Genomic DNA, 17,272 nt, shown 5'->3' with positions numbered 1-17,272 from the left:
CTCTAATTTTACTGTTTAACAGGCTTTAATAAACCACTACATTCATACGATCAAGTGGAACATTGGTTTTAAGGAAGACACATCTATTAAAGACTAACACACAAGACTAAAGAAGACCATTTCTTCATTTAAGTTCAATGGTTATGACTGGACTTTAACATCTTTGATTTCGTTTTATAATGTTCAATTTCCATCTAATTGAATTCCTCTCTACTTCATTTTTTAGCTTTTGAAAGCTTATTCCTACAAGTTATGCCACCACATACGTCAGCCTGTGTGTTGTAATCAATCACTATCTACACTAAAAAAAGACATGTTGTGAATAAAAGAAACGACTCCCAAAAAAAGAAAAGAGAAACGGATATAATAAATTTCAGCTTTTACATTAAACAGAATTGGATCTTCTTATGCAAAAGCAATTCATGTATGTAAAAAAATGCAACAAAAGCTGTGGGGTAATCTCGCTCTCTAGCAAACAACATGAAAACTAACCTGATATTGTTAGTTCCATTATATATATATATATATATATATATAGATATGTATCAAGCTTTTTGTTCATATGAGTTTTCATCGACTGGAACTCCAGGACCATACACAAGTCGGCATCGGTCACTAAATGCCCCGATGAGTCTTGTTGCTACCTCCTTTAAGAACATCGAAGCCACCTTCAGAAGAAAAAAAAAAGGAGATACACTTTCAATCTACTTTCAAGGTTTCGTCAATAATGCTGCAAAAATATTAGTACCTGGCGATAGAGAGGAGAGTTGAATTTGAAATCGACAAGGATAGAGAGCTCGCAGGTTCCTGGAATGGGACCAGGCTTAAATTGCCAGAGGTTGATTAAATGGTCAAACAGGCCGGTGTCCCTCGCTGTTGTCTGAAAAGTACATGTCATAAAAGATTCCATCCCTCAAACAAACAAAGCAACAAAAGAAAGCAAGTCCTTACTTACCTTAATCCATTTCGGTCTCTCGAAGTCAACATGGGAGATGTAACTCTCAACGAGAAACTTGAAACCAATCTCCAGTTCAGCGTCGAAAGAGCCATCAGGATATTGTTTAAGAACCTCGGAGCGTTGGCACCAAGGAACAAAGCCGTGGTACAAGTCTACAGCTAGAACTACATTAAACAATTGCTCCTGAGAATACCTGCAATCAACAAGGAAGAGTGAATTCAATCTTTGTTATTAGATTTAGATTATGTATTGCTGGATTCTCAATGTAACAATGTTTCTCTCAAAGTTTTGCAATTTCAGATGATTGAAGGCAAGACACAGAGAAACTACTTAAAAAAAAAAAACGAAACATCTAAACTGAAGATAGATAGATTGATAAGGAAAAAAGAAAAAAAGAAACACGAAATGGGATGGAAGTTTAGTGTAATGGGCTTACCCCAAGACACGACGCTCTTCGTAGATCTTGGATAACTCACCACCGCCTTCCTCCCCATCTCCGCAACCCAGAAAATGCCGTCTCTGAATTAAGCTCCCTGTCCCGGGAGAGACTCTTCTAGCATCATCGTCTTCATTGGACATGGACCCGCATCTCTCTACCCCCGAAACAGACCCAATTCGATTCGATATAAAACTCCTCTGACCGATCCCGCCACGACTCCTGATCGGGCTCCTGATTGCGTTTCGACATGATATTAAGCTGAACAAAGCTCTCGAGCCAGACATAAACGGTCGCATTATTACAAAAAAACAAGCTCCCGATTTTCCGAATAGATCCAAAACAAAACGTGTCGGGAGAGTTTAGGGGTTGCAAACAGAACCAACGCGACGGCAAAAGATCAAAACTTTGCTTTCGATTCGATTAGCTACCGTAGGAAAAACCAAATCAAATTACAAGACCCCTCTTCTTCACCACCAAGCAAAAGAATGAGAGAGGTAGACGTAATCTACAGCGCTATATGCTCGCAGGAACACACACGCACGCACCTCTACAAAATTAAAAAAAAAAATTTGAGAAAAAGTTTTCTTCGTCACTGGTGTGTTATTGGGTTTCACTTTGGGCTCAATGGGCTTTGCGCTTAGTAGCTTATAAATGTGCCTTTGCTGGACGCAATTTTATTATCTGAGTGCTGGAGAAACTAAAACAAAAGAGAACATATAAAGGTAAGACAGTGGCAATATGCGATTTTACTTCACCAATTCATATGCTAATAATGTTGTCCAAACTCCAAACCAACCAAGGACACCAACGGAAAAAAAAAAAGAGAAACTAGTTCCATCTTCGTGATACAAATATGCATTCTTTTCTTCTTCTTATTTTTGTCTCCACAAGTCTCCTGCTTTCTCAAAACGCATGATACTCTTTGTACTCTTCTTTCTTTACTTCACGGCTTGTGTAACTTAAACCCAAACACTCTTGGAACGTAGCTTTGCGCTGCCTTTTGTGGCTTCAGATGCCCGTACGTCATCAGGAACAGATGTGGAAACGTTGTCCCAAAGTATGCTCCATCTATGTCTGTTTTTCACTCATGTTAAAGAACAACAACCACAAATACAGCATAGTATAGAAATATTTACCGAGAGACAATGCAAAACCAGACTATATACTCTTGTTTAAGCATTGCAGCATAAAGCGAGGAGAGGGTGAAATAAGAAAAAGGATACTTCCTTGGTATTTTGATCGTGGGTAATAGACGTCTTCACATTTGGGGCAATATATCTTTACGGTGCTTGATCGAGGTATATCAGACTGACCAACCGGTAAACAAGGCTGGCCACAACAATAAACTCTTGGGCATCTTCCAAAGTCATAGTTTTTGTATTTGTCTAACTGCAAAAAAAAACATTGGTAAAGACACTAAAAATTAGTCTATGTTCTACTAGGATTTATTTACAAAAAAAAAAAAGAGTTAATTTACCATGGAAGCCAGGCCTTTGCTGGTCAAAATGTAACGAGCATGAATCATTCCATATAGCATCTCTGCAGCTGACTCCACCAATTCATTCTGTTCGTCTGTAAACCTCTCACCTGGAAAAAGAAAAGAAAAGAAAAGAAAATGCGAACACTTTAATGCCATGAAAACACATAGTAATAATAAGCATATGGGTAAAAACCTACCCTGAGAAAAATCAACATCCAAAATCAAATCAAGGGCATAGTCGTAGTAGGGAACTTGATGGTTGAGGCCACACAAGTTAAAGTCATCCTGAATGTAATCATCATCAACTTCACAGAAGAACTCGTTCCCACGTAAGTTGCAGAACCAAGATACCCATGAGGTGTCCTCCCCTTCAGAACCACTGACCTCAGATTCTTCGCTGTCTGTGTCTGATACATCTACAACAAACCACAAGAAACGCCCCCACAAATAAGAAAGGTTCGGTAGAATCAAGAACAATGGCTGCGTCTAAGGATATCAAAGTTTCTAGCTTTCATTACAAGAAAAACGAACAACGAGGTTCAAAACAGGACCTTTCTAACAAACAAACAAAAGTTGAATCCCCAAATCAAGAGAGCTACGGAGTTGAATTGAATTGAATTGATTTACCGTCGGAAATGGTGGGTTTGGAGAGGGAAGCAGGGCGTGAATCGCGACCGTTGTGGTCATGCAATTGCTTCCCAATCGTGACGGAGTTGGACGCTGCCGCCTTGCCCTTTCCGTTGACGGTGTGAGACATGGAATGCGACGCTCGATTATCGTGAACCTTGTTTACGCGTTTCTGATCCACCAACACCACCTCCGACTTCGATCCACGCGTTCCCCTCTCCTTATACATGATCTAATTATCTCTCTTCCACAGCGACCGGAGATCCACGCCGGTGAATCGGAGAAAAAAAACGAAAAAAAGGCGTAGGAGACGAGGAGAGGGGTCAAGATTCGGAATCGCTAGGGTTTCGATTTGGAGATTCTCGTAGTGGTATTATACATACATACATACATACATACACAGATCTTTCCTTTCCTTTCTTCTTTTTTTGTTCTTGCTCGGTGATTTTTTTTTGTAGATAAGAAAAGAATAAAGAAGAGGGAAGGGCAAAACGGGAAAGTTAAGAAATAAAATTAGGTTCTCTCCGGTAAAGAGGAGAGACACACGTGACGCTCACGTGGTAAGGCTATACAGGCCCGGCATTTCTCATTGGTGGAAGAATAACAGATTTAATCCAAAAATAAAAATCTTTGAAAGTGCATTTTTTTTCTCATTGTTTGTGTTGGTAATATATAAAGGTTACAAGAGGAATCCAAAATCAAAAAATTTGTATAAAAATAAAATTTGATTTTGGAAAAACTAAGTACTAAAAGATTATAAATGATTACATTAAAGAGTTACTGAGGTGTGGAGGTGGTGGTGATGAAGGATGTTGAAGAAGGTGAACATGATTAGTGATGGCGTCAGGACATGACTGAGCTTGAAGAAGCTCTAGCCTCATGAATGGATGCACGAACTGTAGTGTGTAATCTTCGTCTGCACAAAACATTTGTCCGAAAATATATTTACTTGTAAAAGATCTTTTTCTTCAATTGTTCTTATGCAGAAGCACAAATGAAAGAAGCTTACTCTCTTTAACAGTGCCGTAAAGCCAGCAAAGAACCTCATCAGCAAATGCCAAGCACACATTTCCCTAGTCTCCCAAAAAAACTCAATTATGTTTAGTTTTAACAAGACTTGGATTATATAGATTCTTATTTTACTTATGTAAATAATGAGAGTTTAGTGATACAACACTGACCTGCCAATAGTTTTTTAGTCTGGCTCTATGTGCGATATCTTTTGTTCTTAGTCTCTCTGTGCGTACTAGTCTCCCTCCATCATCTCTACCAAGTACGAAAAGATGAAAGCGGAACTTAGATTTGATTTTATGAGCTAATCAGCCAAAATCAATCATTTGACTGTGTTTTACCTATATCCAACAAGAATATATGGCACTCCTGCAACAAATGATTGTATCTGCACATAAGTAACAACAAGTTATCTCAAAGAATCCACAGAAAGGAGAAACAAAGAAGATATATGCAGACACCATACGTACCCAGAACTTAAGCAGTTTCTCTCTCTCAAATCTCTCTACAGTACGATCATCCAACTGAAGGTAAAATAGTAGTGAAGATTCAGGCAATGAAAACAGAAGCTGATATAACAATGGAGCTTTTTTAAGGAAAACTGTTGGGCATATACCTCGCGAGAGGTTTTCAACTCTATATAAATCCTCCTTCCTTCATCAGTTTCGTCGCAGCAATCCATTTCAGCACCCATCAGAACACGGTGAGCTCCGAGTTTAGTCTTGACAACAGATACAAACTCAACATTTGAATCCACATGATGTATATCTTCCCCATAAGCTCTTCCTGGATCTTCCGTCGCAAGGCTTTCGAAACAATAACCCCAGTAACATCTGATCAATAATACAGCAACGTTTACATTAGTAAACAGCCACTAATAAAATGAAGAATTACCTGCGGCGATCTAAGTCACTCTGTGGCCTTTCAGGCAGCTTATGCACGTCAAGATAAATGGTCCCGTTCCTCTTATGCACACCCATCTCCCACGGTTCATGCCGGTTGTAAACAGCACCCAGTATCTGAAAGAGATATAACAAAGCACAGTCGAGTGATTTAGCAAACATAACTATGGAGTTAATTGCTTCAAAAACAAAGTAAAAAATAAATGCTGGGGATCTTCCTTACCTTGTTGAGATTATTACGGAATGTCTGTCGAAAACAAAGCAAAATAAAATAAAATAAAGAGAGCATTATGGATCATGTCTACAAATAGTAATGAAACTGACAGTGAAATGGACTGATAGACAAGCACTTCGTACCACAAAATGAATGTTCTCCAACGAAATGTTTTTTGCTCTAATGCTGCCAAGAAAGTCACCAAATCCCTCAGAGCCCAGATCTGCCTCACCATAGAGAACAATCAGCAGCTTAATACCTCAAACTTCGACATCTTGCACATGATCTAATACTTCCCGCAAAAAAATGATGTACTAATACTAAACCATTACCTATTTTCTCAATAAAAGTATCATAACCTTGATTTAAATCCGCTCCAATGTCTTCGGAAACATGACGCTTGAAAAGCCTCTGGAAAACAATAACAAAGTGGATAGACATAAGCTATTGTTAAAAGGGACGAGGAAGAAACAATACCAAAAGCTCTCACCAATCCTCGCTCATCAAAGAACACTTGTCCACCTTCTACACGACTGTAGCTAGTAAGCTCACATGGCTGTCAATATCAAACCCATTGAGACATTTAACCGATTCAATAAATATAAAGAGGAAACAGCAAAACAACCTGCCTCTTAAATAATCTAAAACAAGTGTAAACGTTACCTCCTGAAAGACGGTGTGTTTTCTAGACAACGTTTCTTTGCTTTTCGAAAGTTTAAGCTCAGAGACAAAACGCTCATCACGCTGATAATTCTGGTACCTCCCACCAAACCCACCGCGGCCTCCAGGGCGAGGAAGAAGCCCAGCTCCTCCTCTCCCATTTGCCCAACGCCCACGTCCCATCCCTCCTCTCCCACCGTGGTTGTCACTGCTCCATCCCGCAGGCAAAACTGTCATACCTCATACACAATTCAGTCGCAACCACTTTTACATTTACATAGAGACTGAGCCACAAATAGAAAGTACAAACTTAGTAATCCAGACAAAACCCAGAAGCCAAAAAAGACAATTCAGTCGCAACCAGTAAGTACACAAACAAAAAGGTTCCACTTTTACACAGAGACTGAGAGCCAAAACGTACCAGGGATTGAGTAAGTGCTTAAAGCAGGAGTCTTAGTGTACTCTTCATTATCAGACCCAAAAAGATCTCTCTCATCATCTTCTTCTTCTTGATCGTAAGGGTAGACTCCACTATCTCCATTATAGCTATCGACTCTGTCATCTCCACGGTCTTCTCTCCCGCCGCTGCTTCCGCTATCGCTTGAGCTGCTGGAATCAGCACCACCACCATCTCCATCTCCGCCTTTAGAGGAAGAAGCTCCCGAAGAGGAAGCTGAGCCAGACGAGGAGGAGGAGGAGGAGGAAGAAGCATTGCCGGAAGAGGAGGATCGTGAGTCGTTGTCGGAGTCTTCGCCGAACAAGTCGTCCATTGGGTTTTTCATCGGCGGTAAGTCCATAACTCACACAAAGGTTTTGGCTTTTGGTTTTGGGTTTAGGTTTGTTCTCTAGTCACTCACTTCTGTTACAGAGCTTCCTATCGAGGAGAGGGCTCGGAATCGAGAATTAGAAAGTGCGACAGAGCGAGTTTCACGAGCTAACTCGGTTTTGCTGACTCTGCTGCGCTTTGGGCTTTCAGTGTAAATGTTGAAACGAATCAGTAGTCTGGTCCACTAATCAAAGGCCCATTATTTGGTTTCATAACTTCACCGAAATAACCAAGTAACTCCCTGAACTTGAAATCATATTCGTAACGAACCTTCAACTTTGGCTAGCTTCAGATATTTAATCTGAATTTGGCAGATATTAAATGCACGAAGTTGATAGTGAATTATATGAAAGACTTTTATTGATTGATCAAAGGCAAGGAAAAGACTATACGGAGTTGCAAAATGATGATGAACTTGGCAAAAATAACAAAGTTATTAAGACCCTAGTTCTTTTGTCGACTTCTGTGCGTGTTCGTGGATGTTTTTGCTTTGATCTCAGTCGTCGCCTTATATAGATGGCTTCTTTACTTTTTTGGATCCCTTCAAGTTAGTCCAGTTATATTTACTTGGTAGGACTTGTTCAAGAGATATAATTTATTTTTATCGATTAGCCCCTTTCCAATTTATTGTAAGAGACAAAGTCGAGGTAATAAATTTACAAGATTTATTCTTTAGAGTAAAAAACTCTTACAAGATTTTAGAGTAAAAAACTCGACACTTGTCTTTCAATTGTTGCTAAGATTCCATCTCGGCGCATGTTAACGTTTTGATCTGGTCTGCGATTAAACCGTTAACATGCTAGTTATTTCAAATAGTTTAACTATACTTCGGTTTACCCCAAGAAGTGGGATTGTTGCTCCTGAAAATTCAGATAATACACAGCCATTTTAAGAGCACCCTTAATCTAACCCATAATGGAGTGCTTAAATTTTTTTTTTTTTTTACTCAATAAAAAAATTATTTAAAAAATAGACCAATCGTAAATCGCCACGTGTCAGTGAAACCCGTGAACAGTGCAAGCACATGTGCTTAAATAGGCTGCAGAAGAGCTGGTGCTTAAAATTTTATAGGTTTTATCATTGGACGGGAGACCTATCTATTATTATATTATTTTTTGTCGAGCACCTCTCTTAAGCAGTCGGGTTAAAGATGCCCCGAGGCCTGTAGACCGACGACTTTTCGTTACTATCATCATCTCTCTATAAATAGAAAATTTTGTTTTGTACCAAGTCAATTTTTAACACTTGCACACCACTACTTGTTTTTTTAACAAATCTGAACAAACGTATATGATGTGGTATGTACAATACTGCAAACTCATTAACACTTCCTAAGTATACATATGACGTACAGGATTGGATTGGTGATACGCTCTTTGTTTTTTTCAGCTAAGGATTTCAAAACTGTTCTGAGAAGCAAATAGGAACCCAGAAAACGAAACAATTAAAAGAAAAAAATATATGCTCTAGTTCTACTGTGTTTGCAAACACTCGCTGGTCTTGTTCTTTCTTTCTTCACGTGGCAATCTCATCGACCTCAGAATTAAAAACAAAGCTCGGAAACGTTGTCGTGATATCCCTACATAGATTCACGTCTAAGTTAAGAAAACTTATCTCTCATTTTTTTCTCATTTATCAATTTTTTTTCGTTTTGCTTCCACAATGTGTAAAAAAGTACCTGAGATATGGGAGTGTCATGATCTTAAGTAATGATGGGTTCTTGTTCACGAAATCGCTCCACTCTAGTTTATCAATCTTTCCATCCTGATTGACGTCTGCATCCTCAAATGTCTGTTTCATTTATGAAAATAAAGAAACATACCATGTTATAACTTCAACTCAGATATATGTGTATTCAGTACAAGAAAGACAAAAAACTTTGTAACTAAACGGACTACAAACCTTATCTAGTATTATCTCTATGGTTTCATCGGCCAACTTCATTTCAGATTCACAGAGAAGGGCAATCAACATTTGCTTAACCTGCACAAAAATATCACACATAATAATGATTTTCTGCAAGGACATTTTAAGTAAGGGATGCATATTCAAAAACATGTTGCCAACATAGTAATATATCTTTCATGATTAGCAATCATAGCTTGCAAGCATTAAACCTAAACTACAAGGAGGACTCTGAGATTAGTCTGAACTTTCTTTTACAAGTCGTTTAGACGGTTTGAATACTGGTCTAGATATATTAAACATAGGCAGGTATCAAATGTTGTCGGTATTGGAATATTGAATTACATAAAATATTGCAAGTGATCCAAAATGAGAAAAATACAAAAATAGCACTAAATCAAGTTTTTGTTCTCAAACTAGCATTCAAGGTCAAAAATCACAAAAATAGCACTTAATGTTTTATCAAAAGTCACAAACTTAGGGTTTAGAGTTAAAGGATGGGGTTTAGGATTTAGGGTTTAGGGTTTAGAGTTTAGGGTTTAGATTTTAGGGTTTAGGGTTTAGGATTTAGAGTTTAGTGTTTAGGGTTTAGAGTTTAGGGTTTAGAGTTTAGGGTTTATGGTTTAGGGTTTAGAGTTTAGGGTTTAGAGTTGAGAAATGAGGTTTTGGGATAAGATTTCAAATTTTGAAAAATAAAAAAATTAAAATTTTCAAAAGATAAACTTAGAAAGGTGCTATTTTGGTCATTTTAGTTTTTGAGTGCTATTTTTGTGATATAAACTTAGAAATGTGCTATTTTGGAGATTTGCCCATCCAAAATATCCAGAATGAATATTATTATTACCTCCTGACGTTCAATGTAACCCGTGCAGTCCATGTCATAAAGCCTAAACGTAACTGGGAAATAAAAACGTTGACAAAGAATCAATAAAGCTCTTCATACAAAGATATGAACAAACTCTTTTATGTCACAACTTACAATCAATTTTGTCTTCTAGAGAAGCATTTGGGTGGAACACATTGAGCGATCTTACAAAGTCTCCAAAATCAATTACCCCTTTTCGTTTAACATCAAACATATCAAATATCTGCAAGGAAGGAAGCATAATTGTTTAGTTTAATGGAGGACATAAGTATCTTTTCGATTAATACAAGAGTTTCTAGGCTCAGATCAATCTTCCAGAAGACCAAATTTGTATAATTCTGAGTAACTTAGAAATTTACCCTGTTAGCAAATATATTCTCCCTCTTCCTGCTCTTGAATAAAGCAAGTTGAAACTCCTCCTGCATACACGTGAAGGGACATAATTAAAAAACAACACGTAAGAAACGTGGGCCTTGAAAGCCTCATAATTCAAAACCAAAAACGACCAATAAAATAAAGGAAACTCGAGTCAAACATTAAGGGCTATGATACATTGAATTAGTGGTGCAATATAGACTAGATAATAGACATATAGCAGGGAAGAATCATTATTGGTGAAAAATCAACTAAGTGGAATAATACTATAGATGAAAAGCGTAAAGAGTAAAAAGATTATTAGAGTGGGGTCAAAGAAACATAATTGATTGAATCTTTATGTACCTTGTTAATCAAACCATCATCAACAACCGAACTGCTTATGCTCTTGAAGAGCTCAAACAATGCTTCGACCTCACTCACACTAACTGGAAAAAAGAAACAAAAACAAGCCACACTGCAAGATTAAACAAAAAGTTCCAAGAACCAAACAAAAACATCAATAAACATTTTACTTAAACCGGTTGTGAACCATTATTGACGGTTTTTGCATTAAAAATATACTAAGGCAGTAAAACTGAAGCCGGTTGTGAACAGGAATAAAGACTAGGTAATGGTATTGGTAACGAGAATCATGTTGAAACTGTGGAACAATTTAAACTAGATCAATGAGCAGAGAAGAAGGACAAGATATAAGGAAGCAGATGAATTTCATATCAGGAAACAAATGAACATGCAAAGGAATCACAAGTAGTAACTTACAGGCAGTTTCGGAGGCAAGCTTAACAGGGTCTTCGTGTCCTCGGAATTCTCTAGCTACCTTTGAGTGGAAGCAGCCCATTTACAGATGGAAACCGCGATAATCCAACGGCTGCTACTGTTACTGCCCATAATCACAAACATTATTTTTAAAATCTACACATATTAAAGTTCAAAAAAAAAAAATATTCTACGTGGAAACAGAACACAAGACTTTGAATAAAACAAGATCATTTAAATAGGAGCAGACAAACAAATAAAATTTGCAGAACCGTCTTAGAAACAAAACAACGAAAGAGAACAGTCTAGAATCTCTATCATCTTCTTCAAGTCAATATCGTAAAACACACAAAGTATGTTGTTCGGATCCATAACATAGAAAATACATAAATGACATTCAAAAAGTATACCAGAAAACACAATTCCAACCCAGAAAGTAGAATCAAAGAAGGTAAATGTAAGCACACCAGGAAATTCAACTGAAAGATAATTATAAATGATCGAAAGCAAAAACACTCACCACCACGTTAGAGAACTGCTAGCCGGAGAGATACAGAGAGGGAGAGGAGCGAGAAACAGCAAAAAAATAGAGAGAAGGCAGATGATCTGTGTAGAGATTGGTTAACGTTGATGGCAAAATGAATAATCTGACGGTTGATAATCAATTTACGTTTTTTTTTTCTTTGGAAGAATTGAGAATGAAGTAGCGGCTGGCTTTATAAAACGGGATGCCGCACGTGGGAAGGTCGTAAGCGCGTGGAAGACTACTCAGTTTTGGAAGTTAATAGATCCTTCGTGTGTGTTTCAGTTAGACCCCTACCTGAACACACCTATTTCATTTCTGTTCCTTTTCATTCTGTACAATTTCTCTTCTGTCTTTTTCAAAAATACAGTTTATATTTTTTCTAAATTACGTAAGAATACACGAAATATTAACCGTCTAAAAAAAATAAAAACACATAAGCAATTCTTGTGTTGCAAAAAAAAAAAACACATACGCAATTCAAAAGTTCAGCTAATTCATATATTCTTTCACATCATGGAAATTCTAAGATACGTCCATTTTAATAGTCAAAAAGTAGAAATGGCACCTCACCGGGAATATTCGGGATATTCGAAACTATGTATATTGTAATATTCCTTATCTATTAAAAGAAAATCATCGTAATAAATGCATTCACACTAAACTAGACACTTGTCATGTGTATGTGTAGAAACATTTTAATAAATATGTTTACATGAAAATGGACACATGTCACATGTAGAGAGCTTATCAGCCAAACTCTACATAAATATGTTTACACTATGTACTTTACGTTTTTTTAATATAAAATTTTGGTTATTCTTTACGTTATTTTTACTGTTTACGAATAGAGCTGATCAAATTATTCATAAATTTTGATTAGATTCGTTATCCATTTTGATTCGAACCGAAAAATCCGGATATCCGTTACTATACGATGCAAATCAAATACTAAAATGCAATATCCGTAAAAAAAAGTAAATCACAAATATCAATATTTATAGGAACGGATATTCAATTTGATCCGTATATATTTAAAGAATTATATATAAATTATATATTATAGTTTATAGATATTTTACAATATTTTTGTTTTTAGATAATTTCATTTTAAGATTTTTTTTCATGTATTATTTTGAAAAAATGTCATTTAATATTAATTAACAGTATCTTTATATATTTATCAACTATCTTTATATACTTTTACATACACATACATGTGTACATTGACGTGAACACTTTATAACTAAGTATTTACCAAAACTGAAATATCAAATTTTTTTGGAAGTTAAAATATTTTTTTCTTAATGCTTCTTTCACTATCGACTAAATTGTAGTAAAATGATTTGTCTTAATAATTTTTTTTTTTTAACTATTATCCGTTTAGAAACTATAATATGAAACCATTGGTTCGACATCACGACTATCTAAGATTCATAACATGAAACAAATAATAGTAAATTTTGATTATCACAGGAAAAAACAAAAGCATCAAACATTTTAACCGAACAAACCTAATAAATACTAATTTAAAATGATAGTTATATTTTAGGAGATTAAAAACAAAAAAAAACAACCTAAAACCGAACCTATATCTTAGATTAAACAGATTAATGTCTTTTTATTAAAAAATAACAAAATTAATAATCATATTTGTACGCAAAGCGAAGATTATTACCTAGTTTTAAGATATTTTATATTACTTCTCCTTCGGGACTGCTATTAGATTCGGGAAACATCATATTTTCTTCGATTGGTCGTACGCAGAGTGATGTTTTTGAGACTTGAGTGTTGGTGGTCGACACTCTTCTTTCATTTTGCGTATGCTTTTTCTTTTATCTTAGGGAGATGTATTCAATTATTTAATATGTTATTTGATTTTTAAAGAGGTTTTAGATGATTTCAATAAGTTGCAGAGATTTAAATGATTTTTGTTAAACTACTCTAGAATATCACTTAAAACTATGGGATTTAAGTTTTAATTTTTTTAACTAAGAAATCATAACCAGACACCCTAAAATCACCTGAAAACTTTAAAACTCCACAACTTAAAATATTTTCAATAACAGTGGATTTCAGAGTATTTTAAGAAATGTCAGATTCAATAACAGTGGATTTAAAATGAGTTTTTAAATGAGTTTTTAAAATTCATGTTTCAATAACAGTGAATTTGTCATTTTAATACAAATCACCTGAAACTCTGAGTTGAATACATTCTCCTTGTTGTTTTTCTCTTTTTTTCCTTATCGGTAGACTATTGAAGGGACTTTGTATTTAATTTTTTTAAAAATCTAGTATCAGTAGATTATTGATTTTAGCAGTTTTTTATTATTATAAATGATATGAATTAGACACGAGACAAGTTCTGATCTTTTTACTCGGTGCAACATCATTTGATTCTTGTAAATAAACAAACCAAATTGGTGTAGTGGCTAGAACTCATAAATGATCTAATAGGTGTATAAATAAGTTTTGGATTTTTGGGGATTTAGGTCAGGTTCAAATAGGATAGGTTCGGTCCAGATATATCGAACAAATGAATTCAATATCCAATAGATACTTTATAAAATTTGGTTTGGTTTCAGATTAGATATCAATGGCTCTGAGTCGATTTGAGCAGTGAAAATTATATCCGACTATAAATGAATCAATTTTGTTTCAAATATTCGAGTGCACCCAAAATTCAGTTAAACTGAAATAAATTTAATTAATCTATCAACTTAAACATAAAATGAAGAGTATAACACAATCAAACACAATTTAAAGTTCAAATTAAAAACATTCAAGCCAATGACACCAAAAAAGTAGATGAGTTAAAAACATTTTGAAATTCAACACACAAAGAAACAAAAAAAAACTTTGAATCGTAACAAGTTGCTTAAGTAATCGAGATTGTTGACACAAAGACTTCAACCCTTAAATTCCTTGGATATCAGAATCAGGTTTATCCCACATCACAGCATACAACATAATCTCACAAGTTAAACATAAAACAACATATTGAAGATATGACAAGAATTGTAGAATTGAGTTGTTAACCTCTCATGAGATCGTTGTGAAACTCCACATCTAAAAGGATTTATTCAATTGTGAACATACGTTTTCATTTATATGATATGGATTTCACACTCCAACCAACATTTCAATGCATATCAACACATCATTTTAAAACGTTCATTATAATAATTCAATGATTTAATTTTTTATTTAACTCGTTTATTTAATATAAAGAGTTTAAAGCTATTAAATTCATAACTTTGTAGAATTTCAAATGAAAATATAAAAACATCAAACATTGACAAAAACTAATATTGCTTCTTAAAAACTTAAAATCTTCTCAAAAATTTATTGAGACAATTGTAAATTAATAGTAAAATAATGAAAATTTAATACATATATCACTATAAAATGAGAACACTTTAATTATAAATGACAACACTTTAATTATAAAATGACAACACTTTAATTATTTGAGTCTTTTACCAATAATAATAATAATAATCTAACAGGTTTAACTGTAATTATTTGTTTAGACAGTTGGATCATTTTAGTATATGTTTGTCAACCATTTAAATATTGAAGCCACATGATTATAATATTTTTAATCATTTAATTATGAAATATTATTCCATCTATAACTAAAAGATGAATGTTTCACAGTAAAAAAAATATTTCAAAAAATGTATGTCTGAAGTTTTCTATGCAGTTTCTATTGTTTAATAACATTATATTGCAAATTTTCAAAAAAATAATTCTACTTTTTGAAATACTATTGTTTAGAATGATGGAAATTTGGAAAATAGAGAAAATAATATATTTACTATTATTTTTTTATGTTTTCTTAATATAAGTAGAAAATATAAATATACATTTTAGAAACAAAAGGAGTATTTATTATGATTAAATAATGTAGCAGACCGGTCGATGTGAGTTCGTTTGCAGGTCTGCAACATGGCAGGCAAAGTTTGACATATTTAAGACCTTAATCACGACCTGACCATGATTATCGTTCAAGACAACAAGACAATTGTATTATATATTAATTTGATTGATTATGAGTAATAACTTTTATTTCCCGCCGTTGCCGAGCTGAACATCACTTTTCCAAATGTATATAAAATTGGCTATCTTGTGAATAATTAATAATTTCATTATTCTGTATGTTAAAACAACTTAATTTTTTAATTCGAATATATTCACGTCATACCTCCGGTTTCTGTTTTTTGAAACTGTTTTAAAAAGTATTATTATTTCCCAGTGCTGAGTTTACATGGATTATTGATGTTTTCAATGATATACAAGTATGTTACTGGATTATATTCAAATGAATTTACAAAAATTGATAAATGAATAATCAGAAATAGACTTATTATAAAAAATAGACTTATTATAAAAATACAGGCCGGCCAAAAAGAAAACCATACAAAACTGAAATCGGTACGTAAATGTTTAAATCATCGGCCAGACTTTTACATGCGCGCCGTATTTTTTTTAAATACAGTGTTATTTGTATTTTTATGTCACTATTTAGGATTGGACAAAAAACTCGAATTCGAAGAATAGAACCGATCCCAATCCGAATAAGTAGTACCAAATCCGAATCGAAATTGATTAAATATCTGAATTATTCAAAATTTTGGTATTTGAAGAACTAAAACCTAATCCGATCCGAACCGAAATATTTTAGGTATCCAAAATAGATTTATATACTTATATATATTAATTATTTTTTGATTTAATATATATATATATATAAATATCCAGAATATATGATACTTTTAAGTTCGTTTAAATATTTGAAAATATATACAAATAATCAAACGTAAATATCTAAAATAATTAAAACTAGTATTGATCCCATGCTATGCATGAAAATTTTCTTTTTGTTAAAAAATAACATTGCATATAACTAAAATTACCTTTATAACACTACAGTGATTTATCAGAGAGAAAGATGAATATACATAAACAATGGATTAACACATGTTTATTAGTGTTTAAAAAAAATCACACACACATTTATGATTCATTAACCACAAACATATAAAATTGTACATGATTAATTTGGAAATGTGATTAACATCCCAAAATGTCATTTCATAATTCTTTTCTAATTTTTGGAGATGTCGTGAAATATCTAAAATAATAAGGATATACTCAAAACTCCAAAAATACTTAAATAATTATTAATTCTCTATCCAAATATTTAAACCAAACCAATTTAAATTGGTTATCTAAATCCGAACCGAATCCTCAAAGATCTGAACCGAACATCAAATCCAAAATAGACCCGAAAATGAACCCGGACGCCCCCACCCCTAATCACTATTATATATCCTATATGTGTTATCATAGGTTACAAAAATATGTGTTATCATATAATTAGTCGTATTTTATACGTATCATCAAATAAGTTTTCTTATAATTAATAATATTTTATACGTACAATCATATATATAATCACATATATTATATTTTTAATTTCAATGTGAAATAAAAAAACCATAATTTAAGTTGGTGTTTGAAATTGGGCTTTGTATTGTATTTTTCTTATATATATTGAAAACATTTTTGTAATGGTTATTGGAAAATATGTTAGTAAAAATTAAATTTTGAATATATGTATATTTTTGAATGAATTTTTGATATAAATAAATTTTAAATTATTATTTTGATTTGAATATGTATATTAAGTAACATAAACATGTTACTTTTTAATATAATGCAA

The 17,272-nt window shown here is 33.8% G+C and overlaps 4 protein-coding genes across 6 annotated transcripts; all 4 read right to left on the bottom strand.

Annotated features, from left to right (window-relative positions):
- Positions 1–345: 345 nt before the first annotated feature.
- On the bottom strand, positions 346–1,943 carry LOC106373286 (coenzyme Q-binding protein COQ10 homolog, mitochondrial-like). The gene is made up of 4 exons (XM_048745445.1): positions 1,395–1,943; positions 956–1,151; positions 749–880; positions 346–668 (listed from the first exon to the last, which is right to left on the bottom strand). The coding sequence occupies exons 1-4, from the start codon at positions 1,691–1,693 to the stop codon at positions 546–548; spliced, it is 750 nt and encodes a 249-aa protein (XP_048601402.1). The 5' UTR covers positions 1,694–1,943; the 3' UTR covers positions 346–545.
- A 171-nt stretch (positions 1,944–2,114) lies between these two features.
- On the bottom strand, positions 2,115–4,001 carry LOC106429492 (casein kinase II subunit beta-2-like). The gene is made up of 5 exons (XM_013870273.3): positions 3,505–4,001; positions 3,075–3,293; positions 2,875–2,984; positions 2,621–2,786; positions 2,115–2,471 (listed from the first exon to the last, which is right to left on the bottom strand). Exons 1-5 carry the CDS (start codon positions 3,731–3,733, stop codon positions 2,341–2,343), a joined length of 855 nt encoding a protein of 284 aa, XP_013725727.2. The 5' UTR covers positions 3,734–4,001; the 3' UTR covers positions 2,115–2,340.
- Positions 4,002–4,112: 111 nt separating this feature from the next.
- LOC125580635 (NAD-capped RNA hydrolase DXO1-like) lies at positions 4,113–7,221 on the bottom strand. Of its 2 annotated transcripts, none has more exons than XM_048745443.1 (13): positions 6,713–7,221; positions 6,295–6,521; positions 6,122–6,187; positions 5,964–6,042; positions 5,775–5,854; positions 5,641–5,664; positions 5,410–5,534; positions 5,132–5,348; positions 4,986–5,039; positions 4,857–4,903; positions 4,686–4,770; positions 4,514–4,577; positions 4,113–4,420 (listed from the first exon to the last, which is right to left on the bottom strand). In XM_048745443.1, the coding sequence occupies exons 1-13, from the start codon at positions 7,086–7,088 to the stop codon at positions 4,269–4,271; spliced, it is 1,596 nt and encodes a 531-aa protein (XP_048601400.1). In that variant the 5' UTR covers positions 7,089–7,221; the 3' UTR covers positions 4,113–4,268. The 2 variants fall into 2 exon arrangements, with proteins under 2 accessions (XP_048601400.1, XP_048601401.1); XM_048745444.1 differs by having other exon boundaries at positions 5,132–5,321.
- Positions 7,222–8,406: 1,185 nt separating this feature from the next.
- LOC106428980 (calcineurin B-like protein 1) lies at positions 8,407–11,744 on the bottom strand. 2 transcript variants are annotated; one of them, XM_048745446.1, is made up of 9 exons: positions 11,542–11,744; positions 11,025–11,145; positions 10,608–10,690; positions 10,247–10,306; positions 10,002–10,110; positions 9,867–9,919; positions 9,020–9,100; positions 8,796–8,908; positions 8,407–8,696 (listed from the first exon to the last, which is right to left on the bottom strand). In XM_048745446.1, the coding sequence occupies exons 2-9, from the start codon at positions 11,101–11,103 to the stop codon at positions 8,633–8,635; spliced, it is 642 nt and encodes a 213-aa protein (XP_048601403.1). In that variant the 5' UTR covers positions 11,104–11,145; positions 11,542–11,744; the 3' UTR covers positions 8,407–8,632. The 2 variants fall into 2 exon arrangements, with proteins under 2 accessions (XP_048601403.1, XP_048601404.1); XM_048745447.1 differs by having other exon boundaries at positions 11,025–11,139; positions 11,542–11,724.
- Positions 11,745–17,272: the final 5,528 nt, after the last annotated feature.

The sequence above is a fragment of the Brassica napus genome, chromosome C1, assembly GCF_020379485.1.
Source record: "Brassica napus cultivar Da-Ae chromosome C1, Da-Ae, whole genome shotgun sequence".
NCBI lineage: Eukaryota > Viridiplantae > Streptophyta > Magnoliopsida > Brassicales > Brassicaceae > Brassica > Brassica napus.
The sequence above is the reverse complement of the archived record's forward strand: the minus strand, read 5'-3'. Positions and strand labels throughout refer to the sequence as shown.